Source organism: Choloepus didactylus, chromosome 17, assembly GCF_015220235.1.
Source record: "Choloepus didactylus isolate mChoDid1 chromosome 17, mChoDid1.pri, whole genome shotgun sequence".
Classification (NCBI taxonomy): domain Eukaryota; kingdom Metazoa; phylum Chordata; class Mammalia; order Pilosa; family Megalonychidae; genus Choloepus; species Choloepus didactylus.
The window spans coordinates 58,694,359-58,715,935 of record NC_051323.1 but is presented as its reverse complement, the minus strand read 5'-3'; the positions used below and the strand labels follow the sequence as shown (position 1 = coordinate 58,715,935).

At 38.2% G+C, this 21,577-nt stretch overlaps 1 protein-coding gene across 8 annotated transcripts in view; it reads left to right on the top strand.

Annotated features, from left to right (window-relative positions):
* RASGRP3 (RAS guanyl releasing protein 3) overlaps nt 1-12,201 on the top strand; it is a 113,691-nt gene extending 101,490 nt beyond the window's left edge. For all 8 annotated transcript variants that reach the window (XM_037806544.1, XM_037806547.1, XM_037806549.1 and 5 more), the window contains 3 exons: nt 1,119-1,244; nt 1,580-1,944; nt 7,721-12,201. In XM_037806544.1, coding sequence (XP_037662472.1) covers nt 1,119-1,244; nt 1,580-1,944; nt 7,721-7,729 — 500 coding nt within the window. In that variant the 3' untranslated portion in view covers nt 7,730-12,201. The remainder of the gene's footprint in view (nt 1-1,118; nt 1,245-1,579; nt 1,945-7,720) is intronic.
* The last annotated feature ends 9,376 nt before the right edge of the window (nt 12,202-21,577 follow it).

Below are 21,577 nucleotides of genomic sequence, written 5' to 3'. Positions count from 1 at the left end.
TCTCTGCATCAGTTGTCTCCATCTAGCTTGGATTTTTATTTTCAAGCAGCAAAAATACTGCAATGTCTTACTGCCCAGCAGCGACTCATTAGTTTTATTCTGGTTTCTATCCCTAGCACACACACACACACGCACGCAGACATGCATACGCACACACTTGATTTTATGAAGATGAAGATCGATTAAACCCTTGCATCATCTTTGTACATACTGGATGGTATTTTCTCTTAATGGCCTATGGAGTGAAAAACATTAATTAAAACAACCTGATTATGTTATTGCTATTTTCTTTGTCCTTGATGTCATGACAAGGCCATTTGAAATATGACCATTTTGGGAAAAGTGGCTATTGGAAATAGTTAGAAAGGCCCTCTTTGATGGTAAGATAGAAATATGCTCTTTAAAAATAACACATCTATTCAGTGATTTTAAATGCACTACAGGGCCCTCATCATATGAAATAATTGTGTTGCTGTTTTCCAAAGTGGCTGAATTATTTCTAACCCAAGTAGCAGCAATTAATTTTTGCTTTTTTTAACTAAAGCTTCCTAGTGGAAAATTTCACAATCATGAAGCATCCTATTTCAAAGCCATAGTCATATATGGAACACATTCATTGAATATATATCCATCCACCTTGCTTTCTGCTTTTATACCAGAAAGGAAGCAGAAGATGGATAAGGCTTTTGGGAAATGAAGAAGAATAAAGCAATCCAGACAAGTACTGAATGGAGGAACCCTCTCAGTAAACGATCGGATGCAGCAGTTGGTATAGGGAAAGACTAGCAGCTGAGGCCCCTTGCTCTCATCCTGGCTCAGGGACCTCTTTGCAAGGAATCCATCCGGGTCAGGGGAAGAGGCCCAGCCCCACACAGTTTCCATTGGGCCATGACAATTAACTACTCAAGCGAGGTGCTTGTGTACTGAATTATGTAGAGGAATAAGATGAGCAAATATAAGGGAACTCAGGGAGGCAAGAGACTCCCAAAGGCCTTTTTCTAGCCCCTAGACATACCCTAAGGACCTCAGCTGGACTCTGAGATTCCATACAGAAGCCCAACCAGCATCAGAGACGTAAGACTCACCTAACCACCTGTGACATATTTGGGATTTTTCAGATTGTGGAGCCAATTGTCACAAGCAGTGCAAAGACCTCCTGGTTCTGGCCTGCAGGAGGTTTGCCCGAGTGCCCTCCCTGAGCAGTGGTCACGGGTCACTGCCTGGAAGCCCTTCGCTGCCCCCAGGTAATGTCCTCCACTTTCTTTTGTGCTATGATTTCTCTCTGCTCCCCTTCCCACACCTGGACCTTGCTTAGCTTCTGGAGCTAAGCCCTACTGGAGTCATTATGAACACCAAGGCCACCTTCAGGGTGAGCAGCAGTGGTGAAGCCCCCCCTGGCCTCTGTCTGCTCTCAGGTCTCAGTAACATGCAGCCTCCCTGCAGCTCGTTTACTCCCGTACCTAGTCTGTTCCTCTAGGACCTTGTACATTTGGTCTCCTGCTGTTTGCACTAACTTTCATGGTTCGCTGTCAAGCTGTCTGATGTGAAAATCATCACCATCTCCTCTTTCCCCTTCCAGTGCAGGATGAGGTGTTTGAGTTCCCTGAGGTCGCGGCTGGACACCGGGACCTGGACAGCAGAGCCATCACCCTGGTGACTGGTTCTTCTCGTAAGATCTCTGTGCGGCTGCAGCGGGCCACCACCAGCCAGGCCACCCAGACTGAGCCCGTATGGTCAGAGACTGGCTGGGGGGACTCAGGGTCTCACACCTTCCCCAAAATGAAATCCAAGTTCCATGAGAAAGCAGCCAAAGACAAAGGCTTTGCCAAATGGGAGAATGAGAAGCCCAGGGTGCAGGCTGGTGTGGATGTTGTGGACCGGGGCACTGAGTTTGAACTTGACCAGGATGGAGCAGACCTGGGTGAGGCCAGACAGGATGGTGAGGTAAGTGCTAGGTTAAACCACAAATCAAATCAGAAGAGGGAGGTAGAAGGTGCTGGAATGAGAAATACAGTGGGTCTGGGAGGCAGCTTGGTAGATTCGGAAACAGGATGATTGGGGATTGAGACATATCACTTTTAGTCCTGCTGTTGGCTAGTTAAATGATCCTGGGCTAATGATTTCTTCTCTTGGTCCTCAGTTCTATCATGTATAAAATTGAACTGGATGGTTACTAAAACTTAGTGAAGGTTGTCATATCTGTGTCTTGAAACAAGGCCCCAGGGATCCAGGACTATTCCACGTAGCCAGTATGCTAGTATACCATCTAAATCATCTTAGTTTTTCAAGCTAGAATCAGGGCTCAGACTCAGGGGAGGCAGGGTATTGGGGATTGAATCATATCCCCCACAAAAAAAGCATCTAATACAGCTCAAGTCTTTATAAGCAAAGGAAATTGGACACAGGAGAGAAGTCACAGGAAGAACAAGAACCTGGAAGTCAACAGATCCTGGAGCAGAAAGGAGAAATCATTGCTTTGTGCTTTGTCATGTGTCAGAAAAGCCAAGGACCAAGGAGTACCTGCAGCCAGTCCCAGAATGCCATAGCCTCTGGGGAGAAAGCATTGCCTTACTGACATCTCAATTTTGACTTTTTCTAGCCTCAAAACCATGAGCCAATAAATTTCCATCGTTTAAGCCAATCCATTGTATGGTATTTGTTTTAGCAGCTGGGAAATAGAAAAACAATTTTTGCTACTAGGAAGTGGAAAGTTGCTATTACAAATACCTAAAAATTTGGAAAGGCTTTGGGGTTGGCTAATGGATAAAGGCTGGAAGAAATGCGAGGGCTTCAAAATGAGTGAGAGCTGTAGAGAAAGTCTGTGTCATCTTGGAGAATATGTAATTTGTTGTGAATGAAATGTTGGTAGAAATGTGGAGATTATTGGTACTTCCGGCGAGTCCCTAGAAGGAAATGAGGAATGTGTCATTGGAAAATGGAAGGAAGGTGACTCTTGTTATAAAGTGGCAGAGAACTTGGTGAAATTGAGTTCTGATATTGGGTGAAAGGCAGAACTTGAAAGCAATGAACTTGGATAGCTAGCTGAGGAGATTTCCAAGCTACGTGTAGAAAGTGCAGCCTGGTTTCTCCTTGCAGCTTATAGTGACTGGAGAGAGGAGAGAGTTAAACTGATGATTGTACTGTTAAGCACAAAGAAACCAGTGATTGATAATTTTGAAAATTCTCAGCCTATCCCAATAATGTCCTCTGAGACTAGGTCCAGAAACAGTTCTATCAGGGACCTCCCTGAACTATCAGGAAATGAGTCTCCAGAGGACTGGGCTCCACATGAGGGTTTTAACTGGACAACCCTTTGCTAAAGAAGGTGTCCAGTAAGCCATTTCAGTGAAAGTCAGGATTGTAAATGCAGTTATCCAGGAAGGATCCGTGAAGTGTTCTGTTGCCTGATGGTTTGCACCTGCAGCCAACATGGTTTGCATGTCTGAAATTCATGCAAAGCCAGCATGATGTTTGCAAAATTTGTATGAGCAGAACCACTACCAGCCTGGACTGAAAGGGACAGAGAAGGGATGACCTCAAGGGCAGAATCATGGAAGCAAAGGTCTAGACTGAAAGGATCTCCTCAGGCCAAGAGAGTTAGCCCACCCATGTGTGTGGAAAGGGTGGGTCCACCCCTCTGCTTGCAGGAGTGGGGCCTTCATGTCATGTTCAAGGAGAGCTTGGCCACTGCACAAGCTCTTGGAAGGGTTGGGGCTGCCACTCCATCAGGACTGGAGGAAAAACACTGATCCATAGATGACACTCAGATCTTGAAATATAATGTAATTTGCCCAGCTGGATTTCAGACTTGTTAGGGACCAGTGACCCTGTGTTCCTTCCAATTTCTCCCTTTAGAAAGGGAATGGTTATCCAATATCTGTCCCTCCATTGTATATTGGAAGCAGGTAATTTGTTTTTTAGGTGTCACAGGTCCATCAGACAGGAATTTTGCCCTAAGATGGCCTATATATGTGACTGATCTTGATGAGACTTTTTACTTAGCATTGTTCTAAAATGGCTTAAGGCTTTTGGGCTGTTTTGATGAAATGAATGTATTTGTATATGAGTACTTTTAGGGGTCAAGGGGCAGGCTATTGGGATTTGAAGTGTGTCTCCCACAAAAGGCATGCTCAGGTCCCAATCCCTGGTCTTGTGAGTGTGAACCCATTTTTAAATAGGACCTTTGAAGATGTTTTTAGTTAAGGTGTGCTCAAACAGAGAGAGGCTTGGCCTTAATCCAATATGGCTAAGTCCTTAGAAGCAAAAAAACTGGACATGGGAGAGAAGTCACAGGAAGAGCAAAAAACTGGAAGTCAACAGCTCCCGGAGCAGAAGGGAGAAGGCATCGCCTTGTGCATTGCCACGTGACAGAAAAGCCAAGGACCCAGGAGTGCCTGCAGCCAGCCCCAGAGTGCCGCAGTCTTTGGAGAGAAAGAATCACCTTGCATCCTCAGTTTTGGCCTTCAAGCCTCAAAACTGCCATTGTTCAAGCCAACACATGGTGTAGTGTTTTAGCAGCTGGGCAACTAAAACACAGGGGGAGCAGAAAACTTGCAGATGGAGAAGGAGAAATAGAAAATTTTAAAAGAGACTTATGACAGCACCATGGGGAAAGGGGTGGTGAGAATCACAATAGAGACACAGGGGATCTCAGGGTGCTACAAGCCAGGCTCTGCCTCCACTGCGGAATTGCACTGAAATCATCTAAGGCAAACTGTGAAGCATATGGAACTTGTTGGAACAAGCTGACAACATAAATTGATTCAAGATGCAGTTGGATAAATTTATCAGTCAACAGTCCACAGTGCATTAAGAAAAAGGATTTGGGGAAATTGGTGTCATATTCCTAACCTTTAAATCGAATGTCATGGAGGGCAGCCATTGCCTCCCTCTGGAATCATTATCACAAACAGAATACTGGGTTAGGCAGAGATCCTGCTGGATCCTGCCAGGGCTCCGCAGTCTTATGGGTGGGCCTTCACTTCCACTCACAAAGAGATCTGAACACACAGTCTCCATATTTTTCTATAGTGAGAAAAACTCCTAGGATCTTTAACGAGAACTCCTCTGGTCCTTTCTTGTTTGAAGACGTTTAATAAGGAGACTGCACATTATCTTCAGTCATATGAAGATTATTCTAACATGTTGCTGAGTTATCTTTTTTCCTTTCCTGTAACACCAATTTTTTTAAAAATGAGCTTTACTGAGATATAACTCACATATCACAAAATTCACTGATTTAAACTATAATTAAATGGCTTTGAGTCTATTCACAGACTGTGGTCACCACAATCAATTTAGAATATTTTCCTTACCCGTACAGGAAACCCTATGCCCTTTACCAATCACTGCTGATCTCCACCCTGCCCCAGTCCTAGGCAGCCACTAATCTACTTTCTGTCCCTGTGGGTTTGCAACACCAACTTTGTTTTTTTAATCTCGGCCTATTTCTCATCTTGGAAAACATTTCTGTCTCATCTTTCCATTTCTTCTAATGGCCTAGCACAATTCAAGCTGGGAATGTAAAGGTGAGTGTATTAGTTAGGGTTCTTTAGGGAAACAGAATCAATGAGAGATATCTATGAATATAAGATTTAGTGTCTCACGCAACTGTGGGTATACACGAGTCCAAATTCCATAGGGCAGGCAGCAAACTGGCAGCTCCAGTGAAGATGTTCGATGAACTCCTCAGGAAACGAACTGGCAACTTTGATGAACTCTTCAGGAAACACTTCGCTGGTCAGCCGAAGAAGTAGTGAAGGTCCTCTATCTGTCTCGCTTAAAAGTCTTCAACTGATTGATTGGATTAAATCCAGCTAACTGCATTCTCTCACTGTGGAAGACATGCCCTCCGTTGATGTCATCAATCACAGCTGCAGCCAATTGACTGATGATTTAATAAACCAACCTGTTGGTTTATTAATCAGTCACAAACGTCCTCACAGCAACGGTTAGGCCAGTGCTTACTTGACCAGACAGCTGGGTACCATCACCTGGCCAACTTGACACATGAACCCAACCATCACAGTGAGTAAGCAAGAAATCATGATTGATGGCAGAAGGAAATATTCTAGGGCCAGTGCCCTAAACCTAAGGTCCAAAGAAGGGCTTCAGAATTCATGAAAGTGCTTTAAGTTTTATATGAAGTTATACATGGACATATGCTCATTTTGGAAGAGAGGAAATCATAGCATTGAACAGATGCTCAAGGGAGTCTGTGATTAAAAAAAAAAAAAAAGCCAAAACTCACTGAGTATGAAGATTTTCCAGATAATTCCTGAAATTGCGCTAATCACCCCAGGTAACCCCCAGCCATCAGAGGCTGTTTCCATGAGCAATGCAGCTGTCATTGAAATCTCAGAAAAAGAGCTTGGCAGGTGGAGTCATAGGATGCCCACCTAGAGCTCTCAGGATGGTGCCACTTCATGGACCATTTCTGAATTCAGAGGAGTACCTGCTTTTGTTTACTAAATAGTGCAACCAGCCGTGGGCTTCCAGTGGACCATTCCTTCTATTGGCCTAGCACAGTTCATGTTACTCCTGGGTGAGCAGACATTCACAGCTTGTTTTAGAAATAGGGCAATCACCTCTATAGGTAGGATTTCCTGAGCATTAATTTCCATAAGGAAATAGAAACAAAGATCTGTTTAAGTCTTTGTTTTTTTTTTATTAATTTAATTTTGCTCTTTGGAAACTGAACTTTCATATTCTGGTGCTCTCTTGCTCTTTCAATATTCTCATTTCATGAATCATAGGGACAGTTTCCTGAGAACTAAATTTAATTTCATTTGTGCTAATCAAGAAAGACAGTGTGCTATATGTAAAATGCCAGGCTATAGCGTCTCACTTCCATCCAAATCAGTAACAGATTAGAAGACATTTGCACATTTTAAAGGGAAAAGCCAAGAAGGGGAGCAATATGACAAAATTACACCAACAGTTGAAAATATGGACAACAGTTTACAAATTTAGAAATTTTTCTGCCAGGCAAGACCAATGAACAGTATTAGGAGAAATACTGTACAAGGTCTTCTGTACATTTATTATTTAGTATCATATGATGTTCATGAGTCCTCTAATTTAAAATTGTCCAAAAGACAGAAAACAAGTGTTGTGTTTGCAATCTGTGTATTTCCTGAAGTGGAATTCCAGAATATACATCCATTTTAAAATATAAGGATGTGAATATTTTCTCTGGTGGTGAATATCATTTCACTAATGATCACTGAGCCTCCGGATGCTAGGGACAGGTCAAGAATACTCTCTCACGCATATTTCCTTTATAATGCTTCTTTTGTTTTCCATTACCTTCTACTAAATTAAATCTAATCAACAAGTATTTAGCATAAAATGATTGGGAAGTGCTGGACTAAACAAGTATATATATATTTCTTACAAATTTTCCCTTTATACTGATTTACATGGTAGAGTTCTAAGAGGGAAGTCTTTTAACAAGGAGTATTTCATGGGATTACTGTTTTGTGGAGCACCCTTCAGGAAACACTATAGTAAGCATCCTTGGTGGACTCTGAGTATAGCATCTTTAAGATTTTATTTGCTGGTAGGATTACATGACTTTTAAATTCCCTCTAAATCCTGAGATTATGAAGTGCTGATCATCTGAGATGTTCCCTCAAATGCACCTGTTAAACTTTCCAGGAACACTCTTGTTTTCTTAAACGAGACCCAGCCATATAACAGCTTCTGATTTGTATTGCAGGATGGGTGAACTCAGGCTGAGTACACTGAAGGCAAAAATGTTGGCTTTCAGAAGAAGCAAGATGATAAACTCTGGAGAACACTCCAACTCTCAGGAATTTATCCAGAAAGATATCTGGACCTTTACTTGGGACAACATGGAATCTCCCTGATTGGACTGTGGCACAGAGGATTTACCCTAACTATGAACTATTTATTTCCTCCCCCGACCTCCACGCCCCTAATTAGACACCGTGAGGATTGTGTTATGTAGTTGGTAGTTTTCTCATGTTTCTTCCTCTAGAACCACTTACATACAGGTGAAATGAAAGCTTTTATGCATGTACTTGATAACTCATTCTCTAAACTCAGACTTTGCTTTTTTGTGAGAATATTATTTCAGTATTTTTATAAACTTGGGAGAGGTTTAAAAAAGGAGTTGAATGTCAGATATTTTTGATGTGGAGGTCTTTTTGTGTGTTTTTTGGATGGGATCAGGATTTAACATTTTCTTGAGGGACACAGAAGCTCTTTAGCTCTCAGAATGCAGTTGTTCTTCTCGTATCAGCCATGAGAACCTTGTTTACATTGTTCTTATCATACAGTTCCTATTATGGTGTGTCACAAGTCATGTGGCTAAGCCATGTATATAAATCTTACCGAATCTACAACACTAGGAAGCTATGACACGACCATGAAAATTCTCCTAATGTTTATAAATGCATGGGAGAAAAGTAATTTGTTCCATCTGACTCAGTTTACCCATCTTTCTCTAGACACTTGAAATATGAATAGCAATTAAGAAGTCATCAATTTAAACTTTGAGGAATAAGCCTTAGAAGAAAAACAAACCATCAAACAAATCACTTAGAGAAACCCAAAGCCACCACCAAGTTTTTAAAACTCAAAAAGTTTTCAGAATTGTATTTGTTTAAAAAAAAAAAAGAAGAAGAAGACGGTAGACTTTTGGTTAGGAAAGAGAACTCTTGGGCTCTTCCAAAGAAATTGCCATCCACAATGAGAGTCATCATAGAAAGGAAATCATTATAAATCACATCTGGTTAATATTTTCATTCAAACTTTTAAAATGTCAGTATTTTAAATGTCTTCCCTTCACCCAGAAGAACCAGATGTGGGTGTGTTTCTTACATGATTAGAGGAGTGAGAACTTGGTTCAAGATGTTCAAAACTGGAGATGGCATTGAGCCTGTGGGTGAGGAGAATGACCTCAGAAACTATTTCACAGAGGTGCAGTGGTCCTCATTTGGGAGCTAACATCTATATAGTCAGTGTAAAATTGAATTGGGTCAATCACTTCAGTAAAGCAATGTCTTCCCTCTTCACTCCCTTAGTTAACTGAGGTCAGTTCTGCTCAGCAAACACTTATTAAGCACCTGCTGTTTGCAAGGTCCCATACTGGAGACACAGATTTGAGCAAGAGTTGGTCTCTCGGAGCTGGTGCCTTACGGGCATTAAAACACAAAGTTTCCAGCAATTTAAGATATTGCTCAAAACTTTCTAGAACTGACTTAATTGTATGAAACAGATTTAGAAATGGGAAGTACTGCAAATTTAAAGTTACCAGTTGATTAACTAGTGATTAAGCTAGATAATAAAGGAACATACCATTTGCAAACAGCCATCCAAAGTGTTGGTTCTATGTATACACACCATCTATGCCTATTCAGTTCAGTGAAATACATTCTAACAAATGGCTATTCACGTACAGGAAACTTTTCTAGTGATTTTTTTTTTTTTTAAGAAAGTCCAGAAAGAAACTTGATAATAAATGTTGGGTGATTTTTTTTTTCTTCTGAAAGGAATAATCTACTTGCCACTTTGTTTGGGTTATTTTTGAGTTTCCCATTATAGGAAACATTTTATATTGTTAGCCTACCTGTGCTAAAGATACTAAATGTACAATTTAGCCTTGAGTTTAAACACACACACACGCACACACACACAAGAAAATAAATATAAATGTGTATATATGAGTGTGTATATGTGTGTACACCTATGTATACACACTCAGTATTATTATTTTGCTGAAGAGGAATTTGAGTCCATAAAGAAGCTCCTTTATAATTTTGATTATGTAATCATTTACTATTAACCAATGGTGACTCTGATGTTTCCAATCTAATTTCCCATAATCAGTAAAATAAATAAAATAGGCAAACCCGTGATGTAGCATAAAGAACTATTATAGTTGGTTCATCCAGATCTTCCTTTTGTATGTCTGATGATCATTGTCACCGCTTAGGTGAAAAGCAAAAATAAAACTAAACTCTTAACAGTGAATGTTCTTGGATTCCAGAGAGGACTATATTAGGCACTTCAGCTGCGTCTTCAAAGAAGGATATAAAGATTGGACTGATGTTTTTTTAGATCTGCCGAAACCAGAGGGCAGCCCTAATTGGTGTTTTGAACACTGTATGTTGAGTGACAGCCTTTAGAAGCAATAATGTCTCCAGATTCCCATTGTAACAGATTCTCCCCAATGGTCAGAGGGGCTTGATATTTAAAAATAGGGGCATTCCTAAGCTAAATACATTGCTTTTGCCAAAATAGATAAGACTCCAGAATGATCACGTAAATTCAGTCAAATTATATTACCAAAGCATATCTTTGGTATGCTCTCTGAAATCAGAATTGAATCCCATCTCTGACAGTTAATCGTCATGGGTTCCTGGGTAAGCCAAGACCATCTATATGAGCCTCAATTTCCTCATTTGCAAAATAGAGATTTCACCACTTTACACATCTACCTCAGAGAGTTATTAAGATATGTCAAGATCCTGTAAGTTAATATGATTTTGCAGATAAGCAGGAAGTTTCTCTGAAATTATCTTTAAGATCCCAGAATTTGAATATGTCATATGGCTGTGCATTTTGGCGCCTCTAAACCTAAATATTTAGCTACATCTGTGTCAAAAAAGATTTGTTTAAACGAAGTAGAAATGAAACATACTTGGAGGAGTTTTTCTTATTCCTGCAAATATGTGGATGTGTTAGTTCTGTTCTGTTTTCTAACATTGACTGCTCTTCTTGCCTAGTTTGACGATAGATGGGCAAGATTAAGAAACCAAACTGGTAAAACTTAAATGAGTTTAGAGAAAAATCCATATATTGGATAGATGTAAATAGGCCAGGGCATAAATATTCTTCAGAGATTATCTCTTGAAGGAATTTAGTTTACTGCACATAGATTACAGGAAAATAAAAGTCAACCTTTAAAATAAAAGGTACATGCATTTATTTGACAACCAGAGCCTATGTTATGGCTATTGAAGGTGATGATTATAGGAAACTGCTTGGAATTTAAGGACCATCAGGAAAAAGCTTCCTCCAGATTGCATCCAAAGCTTGAGCACTGAAGTCTGGAGCGCAGACCTCAAACAAAAACACTTTACCTTATCTTTTTAAAATGCTAATAAAAATCACCTTGGAATTCACGTGTCTATTCAGAAGCTGAATGACTTGGCAGTTAGTTTGTATGTAGGAGCATAAAGAAAGCATCAGGCAACTGGCCTGAACACTTCAAAAATGAAATGTTATGAAAACAGAACAAGGGGAGAAAGGGCAGTTCTGAATCAGCAGAGATTTAATGAAACATAACCAAATGTGATGTATGAATGTTGGTTGAATTCTAGATAAAAAATGAATAATGGGAAATTTTGAGTTGTATATACATTACTACAATTAAAAAGTAAAAATAAAGCAGACATTTCAGGAGAAATTGGAGAAATTTAAATATGTACTATATATTAAACGATGTACTGCATGTTAATTTATTTAAGTGTGATAATGATATGGTTATGTAGAATAATGTCTATTTTTAGGAGCTCTTGCTAAAGTATTTAGGAATGTAGTATCTTAATGTCTGCAACTTACTTTCAAATGGTTCAGCCCCCAAAAGTGTTTATATAGAGAGAGAATGCAAATGTGGAAAAATGTTAATTTTTCAGTCTGTGTAAGTGGTATAGTTGTTCATTGTATTATTTTAAAACTTTTCTGAAGTTTGGTAGTTGGAAAAAGTTGAGGGAGGGGTAAGAATTACCACTTCTTATCGGAAATCATCAAAAAAGCAGCTATGAGACTAAAAACAAAAAACAAATTCCATTTTCAGAGAAACCAGGAGAGACCTGATGAGAGAGGTATGCAAGAAGATGTGGAGAGAAGATACTGTAGCAGAGAATGATTCAGTGGTTGAGAGCTCAAAAACACTGGCAGCAAAAAATACCCTTTTCAGAACTAAGGGGCACTCTTTGCAGAGCAAATCCTCAAACTTTGTTTACAACAGAAGGAACAGGGACATACCTGCGAGTAGTAGAGTTTCCTGGACCTCCTTTGGTTCTGAGAAGAGGCAGGGCACAAAGACAAGCAGTATTTGCAAGAAACAATCTGTCTCTAGGGCAGTAGTGAACCATTGTCTTTGGGATGGGAAAAAAAAAAAAATCCCACAGTGCCAATCTCCCTCCAAGATGGAATGGCAAATTGAAATCACATTAAAATCCTAGGATCATAAGAAAATTTTTCACCCAGCCTGGACACCGTCCTGGCTTCTTCCCTATGTGAACTGCCCACAAATTTTGGGGGAAAAAAAGCTCAGGGGACAAAAACGCTCAAAATTTGTGTTAAAGCAAAACAACCCCAAAACTCCAGGGCCTGCTGGGGGGGGGGGGCAGTTAAACAAATGTCAAAAGAATTCACACTAGAAAAATAACTGTTACAGTGCATAAGAAAACATGACCAAGTAATTCTCCAAGAATTAAAGCCATTTAATGAATTCCTGATCCACAGAAACCATTATAATAAATGCTTATTGTTGTTTTAAGCTACAAAGGTCTAGGGTAATTTGTTATGCAACAGGTCATTAATACAATATCCTACAGAACAATTACATCCTAACCGTTGGGGTTATCTTTGCTACTGGACAGAAATCATTTGCATCTTATCAGCTTTCTTCAAGTTAGCATATGAGCCCTAACCCAAAGTAAACAGTAAATCAAAGTTCCAGTCTCCTTGACTAGGGTTTCTCAGCCTCAGGGCACTGTTTACATTCTTTGTTGAGGGGCTGTCCTGTGCATTGTAGAATATTTAGCAGCATCTCTGGCCCCTGCTCACTAGATGCCAGTGGGACCCCAGCTGTGACAATGAAAAATGTTTCCAGACATTGCCAAAAGTCTTCTGAGGTAGCAAAATGTACCCCTCCCCCCGCCCCCCGCATTAAGAACCACTGCCCATCCAAGCATCAGACTCCCCTGAAGGTCTCCTTCAAATACAGAATCCTGGATCCCAGGGGTGATGCCTGAGACTTTGCATTTCTAACAAGTTCCCAGCTGATGCTTGGTGCTGGTGTTGATGCGTTCTAAATATCAGAAAAAATTCTAAACCAAAGCAAAGAGACCCTATAGCTTTAAAAACAAAAACAAAACCAATAATATTACAGAACTAAGTTCAAACATATCAGTCATATAAATGTAAATGAGCTAAACTCACCTATTAAAAGATAAAGGTTCTCAGAATGGATAACAAAGAAAAATCCAATTCTATCCAGTGTACAAGGGACATATCACACAGTAATTCAGAAGGTTGAAAAATTTTAAATGGACAAAAATATACCAGGCAAATGCAAACAAAGAGAAAACATGGGTCATAAATTTAGTATCACACAAAATTAAATTCAAGGCAAAGGCACTAAAAGAGACAGGTAGGTGCATTTTCATGTTAAAGGATATAGTTCACAATAAAAACATGATTATGGGTATTTTGGTACCAAATTACACAGCATCAACATTCTTAGAGCAAAAAGAGATTCATGGAGAAATCCACAGAAATATATTAATGGCATGAGACATTTATTTTCATCTGACTTGGCTCATGATATTCCAAGTATTAAGTACATAAAAACTAAGTGATGCTCTGAATCTGTCTAATACAGTAACCACTGGCCACATGTGGCTATTAAGCTCTCGGCATGTGGCTAGTCCAAATCAAGATGTGCTTTAGGTATAAAATACACCAGATTTCAAAGACTCAGTACAAAACAAAAAATGTAAAATACCACATTAATAATTTTATATTGATCACATGTTGATAATATTTTGATGTATTGGGTTAAGTAAAACATAATATTAAACTTAATTTCACCTTTTTTTACTTTACTAACATGGTTATTATATTTCAAATTATATATTGCTTGCATTATATTTCTATTGAAAAGGGCTGCTATAGAAGACCTAAATAATTAACAAGATATATCTAAATAATTGTAGTAGCTAATACATAGATAGTGTTTATTATATTCCAGACACTGTTCTAAATGCTTCCCCCACAATAACCCATTTGATCCCCACAACAACCCAGTGAGGTAGATGTTATTATTACAGCCATTTTACAGATGAGGAAACTGGGGCACAGAGAAATTAAGTAATTTGAATAAGATCACCTTGGTGGATCTGGGGTTTGGATCCCATCAGTCTGGCTCCAAAGTCTGTACTCTAAACCTGATTGTGGGAGTCCTGGGCCCAGGGCCTCCCCCAAGGGCCTTGAAGACTGTGCACACAGCAGCTTGTGTGACCCAGGTCAGTTAAGGTTTAAACTACCCTCCTTGTAAAACCAGGCCTCCTGTGCTAAATGGAAGCTATAGCTTACCTCCTTCCTGAACTCCCCAAGATACTATTATCTACAAGGTAATCTATAATCCTCCCCTCTTTCCTGTTGAATACAATCGATCCTTCCCTAAGTCACATGGCCCCCTGTTCCCATGCTTATGCTCTCATACCCACTGGAATGTCTTTGTCTCAAGCCCCTATAACTGGCTTGACCTGTCCCCCCCCAAAAGTGCAGAGCACTTCCACACTGAGCTCTGAACTGGCCGCCATTAGAGCAGCTCCTGACCTAATTCAGAGCAGCTTGACTGACTTCCCATTCCATTTCCCTGTAAGCAAGCCCCAAATAAAAGCTCATGCCTCAGACCATGCCTGGCGTCTTCTTTAGCCTCTCGGCCACAAAGGCCCCCTTGGGCCGCAACACTAATACTATAATTGATGCATATGCATATTGAACTCTGTCCTCTGAAAATAGAGCTACATCTCCTGTTCCGTCTTCTTCAAGACAGCATTTATAAAAATTAGTCCTATGTTAGGTTACAAGGAAAATGTCACCAAATTTCAAAAATTGGAAGTAACAGGAATAAATTATGTTATAAAGCTATAAAACTAGAACTTAATAGCAACCCCCCCCCCCAATAGTCCCTAAATTCCAGGAATTAAAACAGAACCAAACAAAACCCACCTCTTCCAAACCTTTCACACAACTCTTGAAACGGGGGAAATTGAAATTGAAGACTATATAGACTATAATCATGAAAACATTGTATCTACTACCTATAGGATACAGAATATGCATTACTCAGAGGGAAGTTGCAGCCTTAAATATATTAAAACACCTAATAGACAAGAAAGAATACAAAGAAGTGGTTACTTGGCTCAAATCTAGACCAAGAAAATTGAAAGCATAGCTAAAATGGGTACTTTCTAGGGAAATACAGTCTACAAAAACTGACTTAAGAATAAAAAAAAGTACCATTGCTGGAAGAGCAATGGTCTAAAAGCAATATCAGAATCAGATGGTTTTACCAGAAATTTTTTATCGAACTTTTGAAGTAGATAATGTCAGTGTAAGAAATTGTTCTAGAACACAAAGAAAAAACTTTAAATATCTTTTTAATGAAGCAGGGATAATATTGATACCAAAACCCTACAAGAATTGCCCAAGATAAGAAAATGGTGGAATAATCTCATTTATGAATATCATGGCAAATCCGAAATAAATATGGTAAAGACAGGTAAAAATAGACCAAGCAGGGCTCATTCTAGGAATTCAAGACTGGTTCAGTATTAGGAAATCTGTTAATATAACCGATTATATTAATAAAATCTAAAAAGTAAAATTATTTTATCATCTTAATAAATGCTAAATAAAATTTGACAACATTCAACATACATTTTGATTTTAAAAATGTTTAAAAATCAAAATAGGTGAAAATTTCTAAATATGATTAGAATTTATGTCTTTACCAACATGATGCTTAATGAGAAAATGTTGTCATCATTTGCGCCCAAGACTTGTCTAAGAAAAGAATGCTTGCTATTATCACCATTGTCTAACATTGCCTTTGATGAATTAGGCAATACAAATAGATAAGAAAAAAGACAATAAGGATATAAATATTTTAATATGTAAAATTATCACTATGATCTGATTCTATACCTAAAAACCTAAGAGAATCAACTGAAAAATGACTACAAACAGTAAGAACATTCAATAACCTAGTTGACCATTAAATGAATAAACAGAAATAGTTTTCATAAATACAGACAGAATTAGTTAGAATGCATAATGGAATAAAAGACTCCACATACCAGGGAAAAAATAGATAAAATGTCAAAGAATAAACTTAACAAGAAATGGGCAAGCTATAAGAAAAAAACTTAAAAATGCTCCAAGATACACTAAAGATTGAAATGAATGGAAAGGCACCAACTTTTTGAATAGGAAGAAAACATCATGAACATTTCAATTCTCCCAAGTTAACCTTTGAATTTAATACCCGATCCCCCCCAAAAAACACAGAAGTTTTTTTTTCTATTTTGCATTAGCAAATTGATTTTGAAGAAGTTCACTGGGGGAAAAACAAGCATGAATAGCTAGGAAATATCTGAAAAAAGAGTAATGAGTTGAAGGCTATCAAATATTAAAACATTAAGCCTTAACAATTAAATCAGCCTATTAAAAAATTGCATGCATAGATAGAAATGAAATAGCAAATCCAGAATTAGAAGAAGCAATATGATAATTTAGTATATTACCAAATGGGTATATAATATCATTTCAGAAAAAATATTCAATAAATGATTTGAGACAACTGGGTAACAATCTTAAAATAAATTTGGACATATCTTAAAACTTACACCAAGAAAACTTCCAAATGAATGAAAGATTTAAATGGAAAAGAATACAATCATATAAGATATTATGGGATAATTATTTTAAATTATTTTGGATAGGGAGACTCTTTCAAAGTATGACAAAATATCCAGGAGTCATGAAAGGGAAGCTAAATACAATCGAACCACTACATACAAAATAAAGTCTGAGTGGCACATTCCACAAAAGTTAAGTCAAAAGATTAAAAAAAAATTCACAAATATTTACAAGTCACATCAACAACACAGAGCAAATTTACTTAATAAAGAGCGAGCTGCAAATTCTCAAGACAAATTCCACATCCTGGTTTTAAATAAAATGGGAAAAGGAATTGAATAGACAATTCATAACCAAAAGAATCCAAATAACTCTTGAAAACGTTACCCCCCGTCACTAAAAAAGAAAGGCAATTTTAAATCACACTAATAACAGTTTTCACTCGACAGATTAAAAAATTTCGACAATGTCTTGGCACGGGTATGGAGAAAAATTCTATTCATATATTGGTATTGGGAATGTAAATTTGTGCAACTCTCTGAAGAACATTTTGGCAATGTCCAGCAAAGTTAGAATTGGACTTTCTTTTTGACCTAGTAATTCCACATCTGGGATATCCTAAAGATATCAATGATGATACTAGTAGTTGGAGCAGCAGTTGGAGCAGCAGCAACTAATACAGGTTTACTGCATGTCATGCAGTGTTCTAAGTAGTTTACGTATGGCAATTCATTGAATCTCACACTAACACTATGAGTTCTTACTGATGAGAAAGCTGAAGCAGAGAGAAGTTAAGTAATGGGCCCAAGGACACATTGGTAATAAGTGGTGAAGCTAGGATTCAAACCCCAGTAGTCTGGTTTCAGAATCCATGCTCTTATTTGTCACCTCTCAAGGTATACTTGGACATGTGAGAAATAAAAAATGAACAAGGTTCACAGTATTGCTCAAGATAAGAAACTATTGAAAAGAATCCAAAATTCATCAACAGAGACCTGGTTAAATAAACAATGTTACATCTATTTAATGTAATACCATTTAGATGTTAAAAAAGAAATTCTTTTTGAAGTGGTATGGAAAGAACTCCAAGATAAATTTTTAAATGAAAATCAAGATGCAAAACCATATGTATTGTATGGTATCATTTGTGTACAAACGGGGGGGGGGGGGGAGAGGAGAGGAAGAATGCGCGTATTTATTCTCTTTATATGTATAAACTGTCTCTGAAGGACACACACACACAAAACTAATAAATTGGATGTCCGTGGGCAGGGGCTTACAGCTGAGTGGCAAAGGTGAAAAAGAGACGTCACTGAATAACTCGGCTTTTGCAATTTTAATTTTGAAACATGTACTGTGTATTCAAGGAGTAAATAATAGTAATGCCATGGAGCCAGCCTCCCTAGGGTCTGTGTCACAGAGGAACAAATGGAGACAAAGTGAACAAGGGTGACAAATGCTACCTTGTAATCAATTCATCTCAAAAGATTGACTCAGAAAGCTCTCTCTCTGGTCCAGGACAGCACATTACTTACTCATCAACTATCACCCCAGACGCATTTACCGAGTTTTTTTTTGCTCATTTGCACATTTTTAAGTTTATACATAATAGGCTTTATCATAAACTTAAATAAGTTTTTGTTTGCTGTGAGATGAAATGAACATTGACTGACTGGAATATTTCATGACAGGGTTTGATAAAATGGGTTTTAACTACTTTATTGCATGATGAGTATTGAATCTGAAAAAGTCTTTTTAATTTTTTATTCATGTGTTTTATCCAATGTACCTTGACAGATTTGGTTGTCTTATAAAATATTCCAGTTATATTTAAAATAACCCATTTAACTAACCTTTACTGTTTTGGTTGCTCCGAATTCACACCTCTAGAGAGACCAATTTTGATCATTAAGGGAAATAAGTATAAAAGGATTTAAAGGGTTAGAATAACGCAAATGGATGTAAAAAGTGGCATCCCTAAACCAATATTTTGAATTGTCTCTGTTTGGCATCCACAGGTTTTCACTCTCTGGGGCAATGATGAAGAGGAACAAGTGAGTTGTGTGCGGGACCTTTTTTTGTTTGTTTTTAATTTTTCATCTTTTTTTAAATTTAATTTTATTAAGATTGTTCACATACCATACAATTATCCAAAGATCCAAAGTGCACAATTAGTTGCCATGGTACCATCATACAGGTGTGCATCCATCACAATTTTTTTTTCAATTTTTAGAACATTTTCATTACACAAGAAAAAAAAACTCAAATCCTTCCATACCCTAACCACCCTCCCTCCATTCTTGATTCATAGTATTGGTGTAGTACATTTGTTACTGTTGATGAAAGAATGTTAAAATACTACTAACTGTAGTACATAGTTTGCAATAAGTATATACATATATTTTTCCCTACATACCCCTCTATTATTAGCTTCTAGTTATAGTGTCATACATTTGTTCTAGTTCATGAAGGCGATTTCTAATCTTTGTACAGTTAAACAAGGACATTGTCCACCACAAGATTCACTGCTTTATATATTCCCATATTTCAACCTCCAACTTTCCTTCTGGTGACATAAGTGACTCTAAGCTTCCTCTTTCCACCACATTCACACACCACTCAGCACTGTTATTCTCACAATAACATGCTACCATCACCTCTGTCCATTTCCAAACACTTAAGTTCAACCTAGTTGAACACTCTGCTAATCAGCAACTGCTCCCCATTCTTTAGCCTCATTCTATATCCTGGTAACTTATATTTCACATCTATGAGTTTACATATTATAATTAGTTCATATCAGTAAGACCATGCAATATTTGTCCTTATGTGTCTGACTTATTTCATTCAGTGTGGTGCCCTCAAGGTTTCTTCATCAATCCTTTTTTTTTTTTTTTTTTAAGATGGTTTTGTTCACCCACCATACTTTCCATCCTAAGTAAACAATTGATGGTTTCCTATATAGTCATATATTTATGTATTCACCACCATCACCACTATCTATATAAGGACATCTCCATTTCTTCCACAAAGCAGGAGAAAGAGTCAAAGAAGGTAGAAAGACAAAAGAAAAAGGACAGCTAGGAAGCGACAAAACGAAAGACAGAGTTAACCTAAAGTAGAATAAAAGAGTCAGACAACATCACCAATGCCAAGAGTCTCATACCCCTCCCTTATGTCCCCCTCTTAAAGGCATTTAGCTTTGGTATATTGCCTTTGTTACATTAAAGGAAGCATAATACAATATTTCTGTTAACTATAGTCTCTAGTTTGCATTGATTGTATATTTTTTCCTCAATACCATCCTATTTTTAACACCTTGCAAAGTTGACATTCATTTGTTCTCCCGCATGTGAAAACATATTGTACATTTTATCACAACTGTTGAGCACTCTAGGTTTCACTGAGTTATACAGTCTCAGTCTTTATCTTTCCTCTATCCTTCTGGTGTCCCACATGCTCCTAACCTTCCTCTTTCAACCATACTCAGTCACCTTTGTTCAGCGTACTTACATTGCTGTGCTACCATCACCCAAAATTGTGTTCCATACCTCTCACTCCTGTCTTTTCCTGTATGTAGTGCTCCCTTTAGTATTTCTTGTAGCACAGGTTATCTTGTTCACAAACTCTGTCATTGTCTGTTTGTCAGAGAATATTTTAAGCTCTCCCTTATATTTGAAGGACAGTTTTGCCAGATATAGGATTCTTGGTTGGTGGTTTTTCTCAGTATCTTAAATATATCACACCACTTCCTTCTTGCCTCCATGGTTTCTACTGAGAAATCCGCACATAGTCTTATCAAGCTTCCTGTGCATGTGATGGATTGTTTTTCTCTTGCTGCTTTCAGGATTCTCTGTCTTTGATGTTTGATTATTAAGTGTCTTGGCATAGGTCTATTCAGATCTATTCTGTTTGGGGTACGCTGTGATTCTTGGACCTGCAATTTTATGTCTTTCATAAGAAATGGGAAGTTTTCATTGATTATTTCCTCTATTATTGCTTCTGCCCCTTTCCCCGTCTCTTCTCCTTCTGGGACACCCATGAAACATACATTCATGCAATTCAAGTTGTCATTCAATTCCCTGAGATGTTACTCATATTTTTCCATTCTTTTCCCTAGCTGTTCTTCTGTGTGTAGGATTTCGGGTGTTGTGTTCTCCAGTTCCTGAGTGTTTTCTTCTGCCTCTTGAGATCTGCTGTTGTAGGTCTCCATTGTGTTTTTCATCTCTTGTGTTGTGCCTTTCATTTCCATAGATTGTGCCAGTTGTTTTTTAAAACTTTAGATTTCTACCTTATGTTCATCCAGTGTTTTCTTTATAGACCTCATCTCTTTTGTTGTATCTTCCCTGAACTCGTTGATTTGGTTTTTGATTTGATTTAGTATATTTCTTTGAAAATCTTTAATAGATTGTTTCATTAAAATGAAACAATATCTCAAATGTATCTTGACTGAGGTGTAAGTTTGTTCCTTTGACTGGGCTATATCTTTGTTTTTCCTAGTGTAGATTGTAGTTTTCTGTTGTCTAGGCATCTGGTTTCCTTGGTTACCCCAGTCAGATTTTTCCAGACCAGAATGGGTTCAGGTCTCAGAATGGGATTATATTCAGGGTGTATCTTAGAAGAACGACAGACTTTTCTGTGAGGTTTCCAGTCACTGTGCTCTTCCTAATCTGCCCAGCAGGTGGCACCTGCCAGCCTTTCGCTCCTGACTGGTGTAAGGAGATGTGGCCCCTTTAGTTTCTGTTTTGGTTGTTTTCTCCTAGGCTCTGGGGTCTGGTTCTGATGGTGAAGCTGGGCCCCACCTCCTTACTGTTAGGAAAGATAAACCCCCTAGGGAATTATCATCTGCATTTGAATAGTCTCTGTGACTCTGTTATCTCCACCTCTG